This window comes from Colletotrichum tamarilloi (genome assembly GCF_030869305.1).
Source record: "Colletotrichum tamarilloi strain Tom-12 chromosome Unknown Scaffold_167.1, whole genome shotgun sequence".
Taxonomy (NCBI): Eukaryota; Fungi; Ascomycota; class Sordariomycetes; order Glomerellales; family Glomerellaceae; genus Colletotrichum; species Colletotrichum tamarilloi.
The window spans coordinates 1-19,435 of NW_026849550.1; the positions used below are offsets into that span (position 1 = coordinate 1).

At 50.8% G+C, this 19,435-nt stretch overlaps 8 protein-coding genes across 8 annotated transcripts; 2 read left to right on the forward strand and 6 right to left on the reverse strand.

The window, feature by feature from the left end:
* Positions 1-240: 240 nt before the first annotated feature.
* CTAM01_15544 (uncharacterized protein) lies at positions 241-732 on the reverse strand (the record flags this gene model as incomplete). The annotated part of the gene is made up of 1 exon (XM_060531541.1): positions 241-732. One exon carries the CDS (start codon positions 730-732, stop codon positions 241-243), a length of 492 nt encoding a protein of 163 aa, XP_060373858.1.
* A 694-nt stretch (positions 733-1,426) lies between these two features.
* Positions 1,427-2,138, reverse strand: CTAM01_15545 (uncharacterized protein; the record flags this gene model as incomplete). The annotated part of the gene is made up of 2 exons (XM_060531542.1): positions 1,427-1,929; positions 2,027-2,138. The coding sequence occupies 2 exons, from the start codon at positions 2,136-2,138 to the stop codon at positions 1,427-1,429; spliced, it is 615 nt and encodes a 204-aa protein (XP_060373859.1).
* Positions 2,139-4,801: 2,663 nt separating this feature from the next.
* CTAM01_15546 (aminotransferase class-III) lies at positions 4,802-6,197 on the reverse strand (the record flags this gene model as incomplete). Its single annotated transcript, XM_060531543.1, has 2 exons — positions 4,802-5,824; positions 5,886-6,197. 2 exons carry the CDS (start codon positions 6,195-6,197, stop codon positions 4,802-4,804), a joined length of 1,335 nt encoding a protein of 444 aa, XP_060373860.1.
* A 342-nt stretch (positions 6,198-6,539) lies between these two features.
* On the reverse strand, positions 6,540-8,144 carry CTAM01_15547 (FAD binding domain-containing protein; the record flags this gene model as incomplete). Its single annotated transcript, XM_060531544.1, has 1 exon — positions 6,540-8,144. One exon carries the CDS (start codon positions 8,142-8,144, stop codon positions 6,540-6,542), a length of 1,605 nt encoding a protein of 534 aa, XP_060373861.1.
* A 1,042-nt stretch (positions 8,145-9,186) lies between these two features.
* CTAM01_15548 (uncharacterized protein) lies at positions 9,187-10,733 on the forward strand (the record flags this gene model as incomplete). The annotated part of the gene is made up of 3 exons (XM_060531545.1): positions 9,187-9,314; positions 9,375-10,234; positions 10,285-10,733. The coding sequence occupies 3 exons, from the start codon at positions 9,187-9,189 to the stop codon at positions 10,731-10,733; spliced, it is 1,437 nt and encodes a 478-aa protein (XP_060373862.1).
* A 255-nt stretch (positions 10,734-10,988) lies between these two features.
* Positions 10,989-12,569, reverse strand: CTAM01_15549 (glycosyl hydrolase family 43 protein; the record flags this gene model as incomplete). Its single annotated transcript, XM_060531546.1, has 5 exons — positions 10,989-11,645; positions 11,697-11,861; positions 11,916-12,303; positions 12,380-12,423; positions 12,477-12,569. 5 exons carry the CDS (start codon positions 12,567-12,569, stop codon positions 10,989-10,991), a joined length of 1,347 nt encoding a protein of 448 aa, XP_060373863.1.
* Positions 12,570-15,342: 2,773 nt separating this feature from the next.
* Positions 15,343-15,755, forward strand: CTAM01_15550 (uncharacterized protein; the record flags this gene model as incomplete). The annotated part of the gene is made up of 2 exons (XM_060531547.1): positions 15,343-15,620; positions 15,680-15,755. 2 exons carry the CDS (start codon positions 15,343-15,345, stop codon positions 15,753-15,755), a joined length of 354 nt encoding a protein of 117 aa, XP_060373864.1.
* A 517-nt stretch (positions 15,756-16,272) lies between these two features.
* On the reverse strand, positions 16,273-18,732 carry CTAM01_15551 (heterokaryon incompatibility protein; the record flags this gene model as incomplete). The annotated part of the gene is made up of 3 exons (XM_060531548.1): positions 16,273-17,543; positions 17,613-18,329; positions 18,399-18,732. 3 exons carry the CDS (start codon positions 18,730-18,732, stop codon positions 16,273-16,275), a joined length of 2,322 nt encoding a protein of 773 aa, XP_060373865.1.
* Positions 18,733-19,435: the final 703 nt, after the last annotated feature.

Genomic DNA, 19,435 nt, shown 5'->3' on the forward strand with positions numbered 1-19,435 from the left:
CGATCCCAATACGAAGTTCGCGAACATCAGGGATATCCATCGGGCTCAAATCGAAGCGGGTGAAAAGGAGGTTATCACGGCTGAATCCAGCGACTCTGAATGCCCTAGTGAGGCTGGCAGCTGTATTGTAGTGGGTGTGGTTGAGGATCAATAGTTAATAGTAATGAGGAGGTTGGGTTGTGATCCCATCGTTTTTGTGGTGCCAGAAACAGGGGGGTGCCAGGAAGTGGGTATGTTGACTTAAAACTCCAGATCTCGTGGTGCCAGCATTTCCTGCAAGGTCCATCCTCGATAGAACCACTCAGAAGGGTCTTCGCGGCCGATACGATTAAATATCAGAGGGTTCGCTTTCAGTTCGGCCTCAGCCAGAGTGGTGTTTACCTCAACATCAGAAAGGTAAACAATACACAGCTTTGCATCGCGGTACCATTTGAACATGGAGTTGATTGACTCGGTTTCCTCAGTGGTGCTCGACTTGTCGATACAGCACGAATCGATCCACATCCAATTGTAACCCTTGTTGCGCGCGGTGGCACAAGCACCGCGAATCTTATCTAAACATAACGGAAGGGGTCCCGCGCCATTCTTGAGTTCTTCAGTATGATCGAGGAACTCATTGAACTTGATTTCCGAAGGTTGCCAGCGGTGTGATAAAATGGCATAGCCTTCTTCGCGGTATACAGACTGTTCCCCAGACTGAAGCTCGAACGAGGTGGTGTCTATGAGTCTCATGAGTAAAGCTTGTGTTTAAGAAGGAGAGTTGGGTGCTTGAACCGGCGTCCTTGACGTACCACAACGATGACAACCACAGGTCGGGAAGGAGGAGATGCTCGTCTTTATTTGTAGCACGAAGGATAGCAGTTTAAGTAGTAAGCATGATGTGTCTAAAATCCTTTCACCTAGGAAGATCTGATCTCCTGAGCAGGCTGTAGACTCATTGACCAATGATGGCAATCATTTTATGAAATGTATTTACTTAGCTGTAGTCAGATGGGAACCATTCGCCAGTAAGCGAGCCCATATGACGTGGCTGTGAGGCTAGCCAGTGGCGATTGCTCTGCAAGGTACTTTTTCCGGTGTGAGGTTGCATCTAATGATGGGCAGGTGTGAATTTTTACATTTGCCTGTGCAGCGACACGGGATTCCAATGTGCAGATACTTAAACAACATCGAAGGTACTTATTGATTTAAGGTCTTGACGTTGTGCAAATTATTCATCTTGTGTAACATACTCGACCAAGTAGAAATATTGAATTACTTCAGAAAGTACCATGTTTTGCAAGATTTACATGCTGAAAGCTCGCCGCCGTGAACAGCTACTGAATACAAGGTATATGCTATCTACATGCGTTCATGCTTGCTCCGACTTGTTCCTGTCGTAGGTCCATCCCCCATGACAGGTCTCTGTAACTGCACAAGACAGCCTTTACTTGGTGTTGACAAAGTCCCAGCTGGTGACTGGGGCGTTCTGACCGGCGATGGTAGCCGTGGGACGGTCATAGAAGTACTGGACAGACGTCTCTCCAGCATCGCTGAGAATGCGCACGACAAAGTGGACGATGAGCTCCTTTCCAGCGTAAAAGCCCTTCACGATGAACGGAACCTTCAGGTCGAGCTCGGTGCCAGTCTTGGAGATGAAAGTAGCGCCCTCAACGCCAATCTTGGGGGTCGAAACACCTCCGCCGGTGACTCCGCTGTACCAGACCGTGGACTTGCCCGTGTAGTCTTCCTCAACCCAGAAGTTGAAGGCCCAGGAGGCGGCAGAGATCATGTTGCCGGCAACAACTTTGAAGGCCTTGCGAACGTGGGGAGAGGTGAAGACGCGCTTCTCGAGCGATGCGTCAATCTCATCGACGCTACGGACGGCGACGCTGTTGGCGACCTCAACGCTGACTGGGGCTTCGACACCCTCGGCCAGGAAGTTGACATCTGGAAAAGGGCCTCGAGATTAGCTTTGACTCCTTGACATATCTCTCCTGGGATTAAAGACACTATTTGCGAAGGACGACTTGAAAGAGTATCTCACCTCTGGCCTCGATGGCGACACCAGTGTTGTCAATAGGGCTGGCGAATGCAGCGGAGGTAAGGGTGCTAGCTGCGAGCAGACCAGCGTAGAGAAACTTCATAATGGGTGCCATTATTAAGACTAAAGGATTGTCGATGGTTTTTTTGGTGTTGAAAGAGGGAGCTGGAATGGATGTGTGATGAACTTGATAGCTAAAGTCGCTCATGGGAAGTTCGCCATCTTTTTATAGTTCTAAAGCGAAGCGAGTTCAGTTGTTGTCGAGCTTTGCACTGAGGCCGGAGACATCCATTACCTTCAGTCGTGAAGCTGTCTTCATCTCATTGAGTTGACACTATTCCGGGCATCCCGTTAGTGACTTGGACGCTGAATATTCCGTGAAATCAGCTGAAGAGCCCCATCAAGAACCGCTCAGCTCATCCGAACTCTCCGTTGGCAGAGGCGCAATGTCTCCATCTGGTTCGTTCCCCCTCAAAGTTCAGTTGACACCACGACCGCATCCCATGTCGAAAAGCTTCACGATGAGAACAATCAAAAAAGCATTCGATAGAAGCTAGCTCAAGGGTGACAGAAAGCTTGTCATGAGAGCATACTTCGAAGTGGATCGATCCAGCGGTAAAGAAACGACGGTTGAGACATCACCTACAAGCGTACAAGGTTCCATGGTAGCCAAAGACCTAGAAGCACTAACCTTCAAAGTACCAGCAACCAGTAGATTTAGGTTTGCTACATGTAAGTTAGCGGATTCGTCTTCCGGGCCTGTTATGAGAACCGCCGAAATGCTGCACACGTGAAGCACCAGAGGTCTCCTAGCTCCTCTGCAATATTGAGACTTAGTAAGCGGTCAGTCCACGCATGCATTGCTCATAAAAAGCATAGATGCCTTGGAGCAAGGCAAGAGGGGCTAGCAGATATGCGCCACCGAATGATCAAACATGGTACACAGTTACAGAAGCCAATATCGTCGGCTTAACGTGTATCGCTAGTCGTAGCAACCTACTTTGGAGTTCATGTAGTAAAGTAAGAATGGTTGTACTACAAAGGACTGCCGACTACTCCCTCATGACTGGGATCTTGTTGCGAGCGCATCAAAGTGCCAAACCTCACGCTGGGTATCTTAACTTAGGATATGAGTCCGAAGGGTTCGTATCTTCGTGCTTCCGTTCATCCTCGCTCTGTCCCCACCACCTAATCATTGAGATTACTGATCTGCGAACTTTTCCGCATTTGACTTCGTGTACGAACATCCAAGAAAACTACGCGAGCACGCAACTTCTGTTGGAAGCTTGACATCAGATGTCTACGAACGTGGTTGTAATACCGCGAGCTAGCTGCTAAGCCATTGAAACTTTGGTGACTAACGCCTTAGGCTGCGGACTCAAATCCACACAAAAATCACGAGTCCACTTCAAACCATAATAACACCAGTGATCTCTGTTGAAATCTCGGTAGTGTGAGAGCTCCAAGTGGAGCTATCAAGAAGGGGAAAGGATCTGGTACCAATGGTGCAATCAAGATGATGGAGTAACGTGATCTATTGGTGTAATAGCAGTCCCCAAGGTATCGCATTCCGCTTTTAAATTTCTATCCGCTCAAAATCGTCCTACGATCAGATGAGAACTCATCAAACTACCATCTGAGGTTCGAGTTCGAGTCAGTTGAGGTAAGGGCTACGAAGTTGTCCGCCTTAGGAATTCGGCAGGGCTTTCCTACCTTAGGATCAATTCTGGCAGCAAAGGGTCAATCGAAATCATCTATGCAGGCACTATGAAAGCCCTTGAACTTCAATCACACGTGAGCATAATGTGGATCTGGCACGATCGCGACTCAAATACCGGACCGAAAAAAGAGCAGTCCCGCAAGCTCATTTCGAGATTTGTCTCTAATAATGGGAGCTGCAACACAGAATCTCGCCGGTTCACGGGCCAAGCAACAACTTTCACTCAGTGGGACGCTACTTCAGCGTGCCCAATGACAATGGCACGTGAATGGGTACTGGCTCTAGTCACTCCAACTACTAATTTTACTGAAAGCTGAGAGCATCGACTCTGCAGGCATTTGAGCAAAGATAATTTCTCCATCGCCGAGTTATTACTTGAACGGGACATGAATTGGAAGCCTGGCAAATGATGGCGTTAGCGGTAGGTACAGATACAATTTTAGCTTTCTCTGAGGTCAATTGAGTTCAGGGCAAAATTGAGCCGTGCTCAGCCGCCAGCTGACATGGGCCTTCTCCTATGGACTGCATTGAGGCTGGTCAGTTCAAAAAGCAATGCATAGCGGACCGAACACCATAGCACCGAGCAAAAGTTATTCCTTGCGGCCAGTGTGGATTGAACACACGACCTTCAGATTAAGTGAGTGAAGTTGACTTCAGTCTGACGCTCTCCCAACTGAGCTATGTCCGCCGCCGGATGTTGTTGACGGTGGAGGAGGTCGTAGCACTCATGAATCGTGAGTTAGGGCTCCAGGCCCTGCGGGTCCAGGTCAGATGTGTCCCGGCACGGCAGCCGGAGACCTCATGCACCCGGGACAACCCAGGCCGCCTACAGTAAGCCAGCCGGTTGGGTCTTGAATTAGCCGAGGTACACAAAGGCTGATGAGTCCTAAGTTCAACTCACTTGAAGGACTCAGGATTAGGTTTTATCAAGGCGAATGTACAGTTTTTCTTCCAGGCCTGATGGATCGCGGTCATTTCATGATGTCAAGACCCGAGACGAAATGCCGGATGCCAATGCAACATAAGAGAATCCGTTCCTTTCAACGACTTGTAACTTCTCATACTACGGGGATCGTCTTATCTCGTTGGTCCAAAACATAGCCGAAAGCCTCATCCAATATCCTCAAACCTTCCTCGATCTCATCCGCGTCCACAGTCACAGGAGGTGCCAGCCGGAAAACACCGCCCATACCCGGCAGATTAACAACGTTACACGACAGTCCCAAGAACATCGCCCTATCGGACACGGCCTGACCAAGATCTGATCCAGGTGCCTTCGTCTTAGCATCAGAAATAATCTCGATACCCTGAAGCAGGCCGCGTCCGCGGACATCGCCGATGCACCAGTACTTCTCCTGAAGCTTCAAGAGACCGGCCCGAAGCTGTTCTCCGCGATCAGTAGCACGCTGGCAAATGTTGTCTCGCTCCACAATCTCGAGGACCTTATTGCCAACTGCTGCTGTAAGGGGGTCGTTGAGATGCGTCGTCAGCCAGAGGAAGCCGGCGTCTTTGCACCCTTGCGCGACCGCGGCGGTCGTACTGACAGATGCCAGAGGTAGGCCGCATCCCAGAGTCTTGGATAAGCAAAGAATGTCTGGGACGGTATTGTCGTGTTCAAACGCGAACATTTGGCCAGTACGGCCTACACCTGTCTGCGCCTCGTCGAGAATAAGTAACATGCCACGCTTCTTGCACTCCTCGCCTAGGCGCTTGAGGTAGCCCTTGGGCAGGTCAAGGATGCCGCCGGTGGAAAGGATAGGCTCCATAATGAACGCAGCCAGAGACCCAACGCTCTGCCTATCAATCATAGACCAACCAAAGTCCATCTCCTTCTCCCAGTCGTAGGCGCCGTCTGCCGTGCGGAAGATGGACCGGTAGGCGTAAGGTGCGGGGAATGCGAGTTGGCCCGGCATTGCGGGACCGCCGTTCTTTCGGCCGGCGGAATAGGTTGCGGAACCGGAACCTGATGTGAGGCCGTGATAACTTGCCGACATAGCGACGATTTCAAATTTGCCGGTGTGGAGCTTTGCCATCTTGATGGCGGCTTCTGTGGTTTCTGAACCAGTGTTGAGGAAGAAGGACTTTGGGCGGATCTTAGTCAACATGATCCAGACAAACTGAGCACCATGACAGGGGCGTTACCTTTTCCAAGGGGGCGGGCAGCAGCTTGCCCAATCTCTCAGCGAGATCGGCAACTGGTTGAGTGATCATGTTACTGAGCAGGTGGTCAAGCTCAGCGACATATTTCTGAACGACCTCCACGATTTCCGGATGTGAGTGGCCCAGCAGAGAGCTCATTTGACCAGACGTGAAGTCCAAGATTTGGCGACCTTCAGCATCGTAAAGCTTCGTGCCCTTAGCTTTTGTGATGATAACGGGAGAGTAAGGGACGCCCGTTGACATCAGGTACTTGTTGGTCTTCGCCCAGAAGGCGGTCGTGCTCTCAGTAGCCATGATAAATGATTGATTGAAAGATAACAATGCTCGTTAGAATAGAAAGAGATCGCCGACGATGGTTCACCTTATTTGCGTCTAGATCTTGCAGGACCGTGAGTATTTATCTGGGATGATAACAACATGTTGAGTTTACCGCGGGTAGCGGGGCTGAGGGGCATCTCAGCTTGCCCGAGGGCGACATCTTTCCCGCGGAGCATATTAACAGTCCCGCCTGTTCTTGAGCACAAGCCTCTCAATTCTGTCCAGTTTTCCGAGGAAGTTGGCCACTGTTATACTCTCAATAATTATTACATGTATTGATCCGGAAACTGCGACAGTATGCATCTCAGGCTGGCAAGCCTAAACATCGGCCTGCTTATCCTTCATCCATGTTTCAAGCTCGCCAATTCTATCAAGTAGCCCAATGTGTTCCACATAGGCGTCTGGACGAACGTAGACGTATCCGGGGCTGTCAAACCCATACAACTTATGCAAGCTCCCGTCTTCGTCAAAATATCCCAGATCTTCTTGACTGGAGATGATGTGGAAATCAATAGGTCCGCAATCAGCAGCGGAAGCATTCAGATCTTTCTCGGATGCGGAATTCTCACCCAATCCAGTAAATAAGAGGAGCTGATAGTCCAAAGAACGGAAGATATCATGCAGCTTCCCCTGCCCGTCCGGGCCTATCAAGGTACCGTTCGGCGCTCTGTCCCCTCCGCGCACTGGACCGGTGAAGCTGCTGCCAGTAGCTACGATGTCGCTCTTTCTATAGCGGATTTGGAGTTGCGATGAGAATCTGTAAGCCATCTTCCATCGATCAGAGTCTTTGAATATGAGAGGTTGAATAATCGGCCCTAGATAGTTGCGCAGGAAGGTGGCAACAAAATTCTGTGATGTCATGACTGTGAATATGCGGTCGGTCCTAGCGAGAACTGTCTTTCCGACTGGTGACCTCTCGTTATTATACGTATCGAGAAAGTCAGGGTCCCTTCTGCGTTTCAGGACTTCCGCCAATTTCCAGCCCAGGTTAATCGAGTCTTGTATGCCAGTATTCATGCCCTGACCACCAGCAGGGCTATGAACGTGAGCTGAATCACCTGCCAAGAACAAACGTCCATCCCGGTAACTGTTGACGCCGCGATTGGACAGATGGAACTTGCTCAGCCAGATCGGTTCGAAGAGCTCTCCTTGGCCTGGTGCCATCTTGTTGAGCTGGTCTTGGAAGTCCTGGAGTGTCGGGTCTCTTTCCGTCTTTCCCAGCCAGCTGCTCCCGGCGAGACGAATAACATCGTCATCAAGCGGGATGACAATAAGTGAGCCCTGACCCAGCATGAACATCGCTTTGCCTGCTTGAGGTTGCTTCCACTTGACGCGACAGTCGCATAGGAGGAACTCCTGCGGATACTCTGCGCCCTTGAAGTGAAACCTTTTGCCAGCTTCCCGAACGGTGCTGTTTGATCCGTCTGCGCCGACGACATATTTGCAACGGAGACGTCCGACTTGCGATCCCTTCTTGAGTGCCACCGAAACTCCGGTCTCATCCTGGGTAATTGATTGTGCCGTAATTCCACGTTCAGGGAAGACCTCGGAAACCTCCTCCAGGCGTTTGCTCAAGAAGCGCTCCGTCTCAGCTTGTGACGCCAACAAGGGGCGAGGAAAGTCTGTTCCGTACTCGCGCGCAATTCCATCGGAGCTGCCGAAGGTGATGTCAAGGACGGGTTTCTGGTTGATCCATGTCGCGATACCAGTCGGTTGTCGTGCCCGTGAGATGAGTTCCTGGACGTCTCCGTAACGATAGAGTAACTCCTGTGTCCGAGGTTGCACCACGAGTGCTCTTGATTTGTCAGATACCTCCTCCCTCGATTCCACGATCCGGAAGTCGACCTTTCTCGCGGCTAACTCGATGGCTAACGCTAAGCCTGTAGGGCCTGCCCCAACGATGAGGACGTCGACTTCTGACATACTGAAATACCCAGAATCAGACGAGCAATGGGATCAATCAGTGCATGTCACGCACGATTACGATATGTATTGCATGCGAGACAGGTTCTGTAGAATCAAAACAGCTTACCTGGATTCTTTGCTCAGACTGTGATGACGTTATGGATGACGCAGGTCTCAGTCTGTGGCTTTCAACTAAGGCTCTCAATTTGGCTTACTGTGAACACTCAGACAGCAGCAGCGTAGTTTTAAAACGGCCCTAGTGCATTCATCTGGCAAAACTCCAACAGTCATTTATTCCATTCTATCTCACTAGACTCCGGATTTTCATCATTGACAGTAGTTTCGATTCGTTCGCTGGAGTTTTGTCGTGTCTGAATGAGTTGATGCTCTCTCCAAGAGTCCCATTTATAACTTGGGTAACAAAAGGTAGTTGCACGATGGAAACAATTGCAGCACTTCTAATATCCGGATGGAAAGTCTTAACAGACTTTTCTGCTCCATCGTAGGCGTGCTCCAGACCAGCTTCTTCAATCAACAATAGCGAAAAATAAGGACGCAAAGTACAACATTCGGCGACAGATCAATAATCTATTCATTCACCGAAGTCCATCATGAGTCCTGTCTTATGTGAAACTAAATAGGATTACCGGTGGGGGCTCAGAATCAGAATGGTCATTGGCTTTGGGCATCAATATCCACGCCAAGCCAGGGCGATTACGGCAGGCAACGTTCGTTGGACATGCAAGTCGCTGCATCTAGGTCAATAACAATGCATCATCAGTCCATCTGGCCTCCAGTTAGAAGCGATGAGATGACAGCTGAAGTCTGGATTGGTCTGTTGGCTGTCGATGCTGCAAGCTGTTGCCGCTGAATTTCTGATTTGTTCAGCTACTGCCGGAGGCCGTCAATCTACTCCACACACACTTGCAAGTTGCCTTGCCCAACAGATGAGCCAACAACGGCAAAAGCGAGCTACAAGAAGAGAGGTTTTCCCCGTCCGAAGGATGTCGGAAGCTGTTCAGACTCAACCGTTTCTAGTTCATTCCTACATCATCTCAGTATGTCTGAGGCGAATTTCCATCGGATCGACCCTCATGGGGACGTCGTCATTCTGCTTCGCAATCCCAGGGCTTCGTTTGCTGTATGGGACGCTGACCTATCATCCTCAAGAAAGAGGGCGACGGAACCGTAAGCATAATGCTGTGTCGATTTCGTCCTTCTGCTCGGACGATGCTGACATACAAGCAGCCCTACAGCACAAGACATCTGCGGTTCTTCTCCCAATTACAACGAAATTCCTGCACCCGAATCAGTTCCAGAACCACCAATGGAGGAAGCCCCAACGGAAGATTATGCCCTTGATCCTTGGGGTTTTGGCATAAGAAAGAAAAAGAAGAAAATAAAGACAATCTCAATCAACTTCGATGATGCTGAAACCGTCGAAGCAGCAAAGCCATACGAAGAGCTGATATCAGAACCGGAGGTATATTCCGAGCCAGTACCAGAGCAGGAGGCATATATTGAGCCAGAACCAGAGCAGGAGGCATATCTCGAGCCAGAGCCAGATCCAGATGCATATGAAAGGCTACACCCAGAGCCGGAGGCATATGAAGAAACGAAGCCAGAGACACCCGAAGAGCTAGAGGTGAGATATCTTGTATCGTCGAGACACCTCGCTCTAGCATCCCGGTACTTCTCGACTAAGCTCTCTGGCCCGTGGATTGAAGCTTCGGTCAGGGTCATTGATGGCTGTTATCACATGGAGGCAACAGATTGGGATCCCGAAGCGCTCCTGATTCTGATGCAAATCATCCACGGAAAGACGAGAAGTGTGCCCCGTCAGGTAGATTTCGAGATGTTGGCGAAGCTGGCGGTCCTTGTGGACTACTATGATTGTCATGAAGTCATCGAGGTTTTCTATTCTTTGTGGATCGAGCCTTTGAGAGAAGATCTCCCAAGTCATTACTGTCGAGATTCGGTTCTCTGGCTTCTCATATCGCACGTTTTTAGAGAAGACGCCATCTTCAAAGACATGACAGGATTGGCCGTGCTGCAAAGTGCGGACCCTATACAAACCATGGAACTTCCTATTCCCTCGATAGTTGTTGGTAAGTGTTCTAATTGTGCTTCACTTGCTCGCTCGCTAATTATTGCAAAGATTTGGTGGACTGGCGCAGACAAGACGCGGTCGAGTTCATCTTCGGAGTGCTTCGAAATCTCCTTGATGCGTTCCGATACGATACAGCTGGTTGCGACTTTACATGCAGCAGCGTTCTCTTTGGAGCCCTGACTAAAGAAATGGATAGATACGAGCTACTCGACCCCAAGCCAGTCAAGCCTTACCAAGGATACTCCATCGAAGACACGGAGAAGATTGTCAGGAGTTTCCGTTCTCCAGAATGGCGTACCAGATATAAACAAAAGGAAAAGCATCCATGCACTCTCTTAAGCATGATAGAATGTTATCTCAATGCAGACTTCGACAAAAGCAAACAGGGCTTCGAGCTGTTCGAAGTAGTTTCGGCGCGAGTCAACGGGGGACTAAACCGGGGGAAGGGGAAGGATGTACTAGCGGACGAGGAACCTGCGCCCACTTTGGAAGACTAAGGTAGATAAGGGCAATTCAGACACCTAGATGTTTTCACCAGGCCCAGCTCAATTGTTCGCCTCGCTACAGCATCGCACCTGTGATGTCAGTAATTTTGTCGGGGGCTCTGGGAAACGTTTTTAATCTGAAGATATTCCAATCAAAGCTAGCTTCCTCTGCTGGAGCCAAACTTTCACGGTAATCCTACAATTTGTAATGACCCCCGAGGTACCTATAGTCCAGCGCCAGTGAGAAAGTGTACTACCTTGATTTCTCTATATGCCAGGCACTATCAGCTGGTCAACATCCGGACCCCATCCCTCAGACCTCGAGAACGTGACTGTATTTTCTCCCTCCTTTAGGTTGACGTGAATGGCGCTGCTCCCAGTAGTAGAGAGATGAGAAGTCGAAAGGAAAGCAACTGACTGCTCTTCTCCATTGACAGATACTGCAGCATGTCGAGAGGCGGTATCGCCGTTCTTGTGATTGACGACGAGGGTGACCCGATCAGCTGTAGCCACGGTGAAGTTGAAGGTAGCAGTTCCATCTTCGTCGCCGCCCAGATACCCTGCGGCCGAAGAGCCACTGCACTGCGAACAGTCGACGATGCGAGCACCGTTCGAAAGCGCGGCAGTCTCGCCCTCGATCTCGGATGTGATTGTACTCTCGGACCAGGTGCCTGCAGCAGTGTCGAGGTTCCAGGAATCATGCCAGTTGAGAGTCACGGTAGTACCGTCAAATTGAAGAGGCAGCCAGATGTAGGTGCTCGCTGCCAAGTTGGTCGAGTGCCATCTGTCACCCATGTAGATGGCCTTGTCGGTGCCAAGGGGGAGGACGAAGCTGACTTGGCTGTTGTAAGTCTTTGAGCCGACGGGTGCAAACTCCGTCCAGTTAGACCAAGGTCCGGAAAGAGACGTAGCGTAGCTGTAGACCTGCGAAGATGTCAGCAAGTTTCACTCAAACCTTAGTGAAGGGAGTCTTACGTTGTCGTTGGGGTTCCATCCCGTAAGGTGAGAGCCGAAGATGAAGTACGTGCCATCGCGCTTGACAAGCGCGGGTGATTCGGCGAAGTACTGCCAGCCAAATGTCACTTCAGCAACATCGAGGTAGTCATCTGTGAGCTTGATGATGCGAGTACCATACTCCCGCTGTCTGGGATTAGACCGACTCTTCTAGCAGTAAAAGACACACTTAAGACTTACATCCTCGCTCAACAAGTAGGCGCTTCCATCATCGTCCTTGAAAATGCCAATATCGCGACTCTGGAAATCGAAGGGGCGGAAGCTGCGGATATACTCATACTGGCCACAGACGCTATCGCCCGTCGCAACACCGACTTTGGCATCCTTGTAGTCGGAAGAGTCGATGTGGAGGTGGAGAACGTATTTTCCAGTGGCATCGTTCTTGGTGACCTTAGGTCGCTCAATGATGCGGTTGGGACCCAGGTCACCGGCTTCCTCGGTTCGAGTCAAGAGGCGCCCCTGGAAGCTCCACTCAATCAAGTTCGTGGAAGAGTAGCAGTTGACTGCTTGGAACGCAGCACCGTCTGTCTTCTCCTCGCCAATCATGTAGTAAACACCATTTTCCTCACTGCTCCATGTTAGCTGTCTCATACTCTCAAAGCATTGCCATATTTCGACAAGCGTGAGGGCTGCATTCAACTTACATGATACCTGCGCCATGAGCTTGGACATGCTCTCCAGTGTTCGTCTGTGGTTAGGCGAGTCAGAATAAGCTTCTTCGAGCGACTGAGGTCCACTCACGGCAGTCCATGTTGCCCCTGGAACAACACTCAGGGCAGCGTTTACGCCGCCCACGGTGAGGACGGCGGCCAAAGCAAGTGGTGAGGCACGCATCGCGACTCTGAGTCTCAATGAAGCTACTTGCTGGAGTATGAAGACTCGAGATGCGAACTTGAAGTTGTTCAAGCATCGTGCCAAAGTTGCGCGGCATTCACGATGTTTGTATACACGCTCAAGGTCCAATGCCAATGTCTTGGCAACTTACATGTCAGAACAGATTACGTAGTTGCCCAGCCATTGGGAATTTCTCTGGTCGTTGCGCATATAGAAACACTGGTTCGGGTCAGTATGAAGCGAATGAGCAGAATCTCCAGGTTATACAGCGTCACATTCGACAGGTTGAATTCGGTTAGTCTTCCAATCAAACGACCACTGTGGGGATCTCGGAGCCGAGCATAGCGTCTTTCCCCAGCTTCTTCATCACACTGTAACGGTGATTGTCGATGGGTACCTCCACAGTGACCCCGCATCCAAGGCGGGAAAACCTGCTGATCATCAGGTTCAAGCGATTGCTCAACGCGGTGATCGACAGGGCCAAGACCACGGGCATCGGTTGAGGGGAACGCCGCGACCAGTCCGCGTGATGCAGTTCATTGTATTGATATTTCAATAGTCGAATGCCAAGTAAACTCAGCTTCTTATGGCTGAATGGCTGAATGGCTGGAGGCTGGGGAACCACTGGCTGTGCATCTTTTCTTGCCCCACGAGATGCATCGTCTACAATAGTGTTCAACTTGCCCAATGCAGGTTGATTGAAGTCGTTGAGATGGTAAACGGCTTCTCCGTCGACTCAATGTTAGGAAATGTCTCTGAAACCGAAGCCGTAACTCAAGCCCCATCACCTGTTAACCTCTCACAGCCTCTAATCAACATGATCGCCTTTGGCTGACTGCAAGGCTCAAAACGACTTCAACAAGCTGCAATTAGCTATTAGATCAGGGGATCTTCTATGCAACCTTACAATCTGGCAGCTTCGAACAATTGACCATCAAACGTGCATACTTCAGTCACAGGCCCCACTGAGGTTCAGCATAAGTTGTAATCATCGTCGGTAGATAACTTCGCTTCGACTTATTACAACATCGACTTGAGGTCCTTGGGATTCCATAAAGATGCTAAATGATAGTGAGAGAGATGGAGAATTGAAGAGAGAAACGTATAAAACCAAAAAGCGTATTCTTGGAACACAAGATCCAGGCGGCCAGGCCAGTGAGCACTTGAAGCATAACTTACGGCACGCTACGTCCTTTGAAGTCGAAATGAGCATGTGAGTTCCATTCAGTTCAAAGCAACCATTAGGACTCGCTATCATTGGATATCATGCGATTGACTCGCAAGATAATCCAACTTATTCCGTCTACTTCGATCGGCGTGAACATGAGTGCCGACTTCGAGGGTAGAAACGCATCATTCCATCACAGAAGTCACTCCTCACCAGGAGTGGGGATATGTCCCGACCTCTCGTGCTCGCAGCCAAAAAAATATCGAATCTTGGGGCAACCGGATAACATGAGTTTGTGCTTGCATGAACGGGAAGGGGGTCACAAGGACTGAACGAGAAGCGTGCGATGAAAGCTCGTCTGTAAGTGTCCGATGATTCAAAACAACCAGAGGATTACCGATCTCAGAGTCCAGTCAGAGTGAGGCTGCAACAGGCCGGCGAAGTGGCTTCTCAATCTTGATCTTCCTCGGCATGCAGGTACTAGGGGTTTTAGACTGAGCTGGCCATCCGAACAGTCGCTCGCTGGGCTATGACGACTCTCCCAGGTACCCGGAAACGTTGATCGACGATGACGAGGTTCCATCACATTCGATACGATGAAGCTCTAGACCAGCCGATGTAAATAAGGTCCTCTAGTATCTTGCCAGGGGTGAGATAGCCCTAGGCCACCAATCAAAACCCCGATCGAACGTGATCTCCTGACTTGATGATGCTTGAATCTTCCAGAGACGGGGGACTTTCGACTGAAAATCTAGATGGTGCAATTGAAAGTTCAAGACGACAGCCTTCACATGTTGCTCCGGGCCTCGTAAAATCCTCCGAGGTTCTTTCCCAGCGAGGTGGAACCCTGATATCATTACCATATTTTTGACAATCTCATCCTGGTTTACATGTCAATCATTCGGCATCTCATCCGAAGTAAGACACACAGACGCGTCACTTATGCCAAACTCGCCCAAGGCCACCACTAAGTCACCGTCGATTTCCTGGCCTTGGCGCCTTGCGGCTGCTCCCTTTGCGTATTCGGATTGTTTGGTCGTCCGATGTTGTATGGGTAAAGACCGTACAGACCATCCCTGCTCTCCTACTAAATTTACAACGGCCAACGGGCCCTTTAAAGTCTAAATCCGTGCCCCACGGCCTAAAGCGGATGCTTAATGCGAGAGCATGAATGGACGTCATCCACTGACGTTCCAGGGACTGATCGAAATAGGCTCCAAGGTGCATGTGGGCCGTTGGGTGTTGATTGAACTCTGAGGTAATGTTCATCGTGACATGGTATGACGGGATCGCATTCGCAGAGCCAAGGAGAAGTTCAAGAGAGGCTTTTATCATTACCAGAATCTTTATAAAGCGAGTGAAAACTCCCCTCTGCATCGTGCATGTTGACCAACATCAAATACTGTCTACCACATCTACTACAAACAACGCCCACAAGACACTGCTCAAACCACAGCTTCAGGTCCAAGTCATAACGTGCAATCAAGCCGACCAATCACGAATACAGACTCTTCAACATCTCACAGTCGAGCCAAACCTACCAACTTAGCCAAGCTCAAAGCGCCTTGCACAGCAAGACTCTAACAATCTCACACAACTTTCAACATGCGTTTCTCAACAGTGTTCACCCTCTTTGCCGCCACCCTCGTCGTCGCCGCACCAGCGCCAGCCGACCTACAAGCCGACGGCGGCAAGGACAAAGGAGGCAAGAAGGAGGGAGGTGCTATTGCTTCCTGCGAGGTACAAACCGCCGCGGACCACGTCAAGTGTATCGACGCCTGCGGAGCCGCCAAAAGGTCCCTGTTGAGAAGAGCAGACCAGAGCCTCGGAGACAAGGGCGACAAAGGCAAGGGCGGCAAGGATAAGGGTTGTATCATGGATTGGTAAGTTCACAGAACGGCTTGGACCAGTTCCTCGAGGGCTTTGACTAATGTTTTTGCAGCACCTCCAAGGCCGTGGCAGGCTACACTGGTTGTGCGGGTGTTGGTCCTGGACCTGCTCCTACCAAGCCCAACTGAGGAACAAGGGGAGGTTGGTAGGATTGGCGATTGAGTTTCTGATGTGTTTGTGAGCGTTTTTCACAGCGTTTTGATAGCGTTGGTATTTGGCTCCGTGTTATAGCGAGGGGAACCATTACAGCCTGGAATAAATGATGACGATATGACAGAGGTTGCACAATAGCTCAAACTGAGGTGAACTGTAGGATTTGTCAAATTGTGTCCAACCATATGTGAAGTACCGCCTACCTAGTTCAACTATGCGTAAGTAGCCAAGGAGCCATTTTTACTATATGATGCCTGTAGACCGTTTCTGGCCCACCTAATTGGCAACTGTCATTGCCTTGAGCATGCAGAGGCTGTTACCAATAGCAGTTCTACCAGCCATCCATCCCATGTCACTGAATCACATCTCACGGCCGATGAAAGCCACCCTCTACTCAACTCAAGGGCCGATCGATGATCGCAGTGTACTTGAAGCTTCAAAGGTTGTCATCGTTGATTCCAAAAGACCCTCGGTGGATATTGACCCAGGTTCCTATTCAAGCCAAATCTTCTCACCATCCTCAGCCTGGAGCTCATCCTCCAACATCATCCCACCACTCCCACAAGCCTGCCGCAAACAAGCCCAACTCTCTCTCTTCACCTGCCGAAACACAACAGCGCCAATCCGCTTATACCGTCCTTCCCCAACCCTCTCCACAAGAATCCCCGTCCCGGAGTAATTAACTTCGGCAATATCCTCGTCTTCGACATATCCATCATCCAGGAACCAATGACCCCATTTATTCTGCAGCAACTTTGACGCAGCGAGCAAGAGCATCTCGCAAGACATGCTGTTCTCTGTGGGCTGGATGTCGGGATAGGCCTCGATGAGCGCGTCGCTCTGGTTCAGTCCCGGGAACGTGAACGTCCAGTGGCCTGCCCCAGATGCCTCGAGTGTCCCCCGGCACAAATGCGCCTGAATACGTAGGGAAGCAGATAGAAGCTCCGAGGGCTTATCCATAGCAAATTCCCTCTTCGTTTCCGGCTGCGTCGCCACCTTCGGCGTCCCGTCCTTCCCAACCTCTTCTTCCGCGATATCCTCAACAATGGGAGTAATCGTAGTGACACCACTCACCCTAGCCTTCTCGGACACCCTCTCCGAAGCCCGATTCAGCTTCCTCGTCATATTCACAACCTCTTCCCGCCACACCGTCGAATGCTCCCCCTCAAACCTCCCAAAAAGCGGCTTCTTGATTTGAAACCTCGCGTTCCCACCCCCATGATCGCAAGCAGTGTAAAATCTAGGCAACCTCGGCACCCTACCCGCAACCTCCACCTCCCCCTTCAATGAAGTCCACGACCAGCTCGGATTCCCGACCGCCTGACCCCCAGGAACCACGACCTTCTCCTTCTCACCGTACCTCTCCGCGGTAGAACAGTCAACGACCCGCCACGCAAGCTGTTCAGCGAGATTAATTCCCCACAACCCCGCAGCGTACTCCTCGCCCAGCGCGTCCCGCAGGAGTTTCGCGATACCCCACAGCGCGGCGAGTTTATCCTTGCCGTAGGTGAGGTCGCAGCTCGTGTAGGCCGCCACTGCGCTCTTCCAGAACTCTTCGAGTGAGTCCTCGGCTGTGCCGGCGAGGGGCCGGACGGAGAGGGCGGAGGATTGCAGTCGTTCGCGCCAGTGTCTGTCGGTGGCGGATTTGGTATCGAGGGGTGGGGCCAAGCCATCGGGGAGGGATTCGGTTGCGGTGAGGGTTGCACAGTCCCAGAAGAGTTGGGTTGAAGTGAATTGAAGCAGGCGAGGGGAGAGCATTCGTTCTGATTAGCTTGTTAGTATCCCGGCTTGAGATTATGGCTAGGGTGAAGATCGGAGATGGAGATCCTGACCTTGAAATACCCAGCCACGAGTGTAAAGGTGACTTCCTAACAAATCCCGATCCCATAAATCCGCAGGCAAAATCCTCCACACCCTATCCCCAAACGTCACGGATGGCTCCTGGCTCTCATACCTTACAGGCACCACCTCCGCCGCCCTCTCCCGGAACAACCCGCGCGTATGGTCCTTCGAGTCCGCTGCCGCAAGATTACACCATGAGTTCCGGTAGACTTTATGCATAAGCGGCGCCTCGTGGTTCCAGTCTTTGCCGTGCTGCTGTCCCTGGATGATACAAAGCGAGTCAATCCAGATGTACCTCATCCCAAGCGTACGGACAACGCGCACCGCGTCGGCAAAGTTCGCGTTGCTGGTCTCGAGGTCTACCCAGGGGATGCCCTTAGTGGTGTACTCGTCGACATTCGTTTCTGTGAGGCGGATGAAGGATCCTGTGCCCCAGCAGTGGGAGAGGGTCATGTAGGGGCCGGTGATGGGTTCTTTTGTGGTATCAATCACGCGGATGTGAGAAGGTGGGGTTGCGTCGTTGGTGTTGGTATTTGGTGGACCGGCGTCGAGAACACGGGTTGGAGTGAAGGACTTGATGCTATGGCTTCGGATGCATTTTGGGTGGTTGGCGATGCAGTCTTGCATCCAGTCTATCATCTGGGCTTTAGATGCATCCGAGTCTGTTCGGTTTCCGAGTTCGTGCTGCTCGGGAATATCCCCCAAGTCTACGAGGGGGTGAGTATGTGCATGAACTCTTGAATGCAAATGTGGAATCTGCGATGAGAGTGACCAACCTTCTTCGGGGAAGAGATAAAATGTGACTTCTGGCAGATCTTCGCTCTTCACATCCCCACAAGCGCGGCGTGGCACCGGTCGAAATGTGACAGAGACATGGCTCTTTGTCTCACGGATCTGAGCGACCTGCCGCATGTTCCATCGAAAGAGGGATTTGGCCTTGAGGTTATGGTCAAACCAAGGATTGATCTCACCGAGGCCTTCAGCCAGCCTCTTGCAAAAGACGCATTGAGATTGCAGTGATTCCTTGAATGAGTCGGAGTCTTGGTGGTGATAGTCCCATAGTTTCCCAGACTCAAGGACTGTAGTCCGGCAAAATTTACAGATGATCATTGTTGGTGCAGATTGAAATGTGGACTCTCATTTCTGACTCTCATTTAATGAGATGTAAATCTACGAGGCTCAGATTGAAAATGAGCTGTCCCGATGCTTGAGTGAGATTTTGGGCTGAGATGAGCAGGCAGCCATCATTCTGAAAGTGGTGGGGTCATTGACCGGCACGCAGACAGGGGTCATGATTGGATGCTGGATGCTGTGAGTGAGTGCGCGCATCAAACCAGAGATGAAATAGGGCTTGAAGTGAGAATTGACGATGAGATGAGTGCAATTGAAGTGACTGTGTTCCGGGTGCAACACGCGTCCAGATAAGTTTCATTATTACTGGCTTGGCTCATATTAGTGAGTAGAGGCCTAACTGGTTTACCTCAACACCAGCCCAAAGGCTCCAGAGGCAGATCCCTCCTGCGGCACCCTCTGTCGAGCCACAAACCAGATGTAAGAGACTGGACACTCGTTGAAAGTTTCCCAGCTCTAGTTCGCTCTCGCATGGTGTTGCGAACTTGCGATGAAGAGGGTTCCCCTGTCTTTTGGTGCGGCAACAACTCAGTTGGGCGGGCAAGATACCGCGGTCGGCTAAGCTCTGAACTCAATCCCCAGCTCGAGCCCCTTTTACCCATAATGTTCGAAAAGGCGATTTTCAAATACCATAAACATCAGGCGCAGACAGCCTCATTTCTGTTGTTTTCCCCTACTGAAC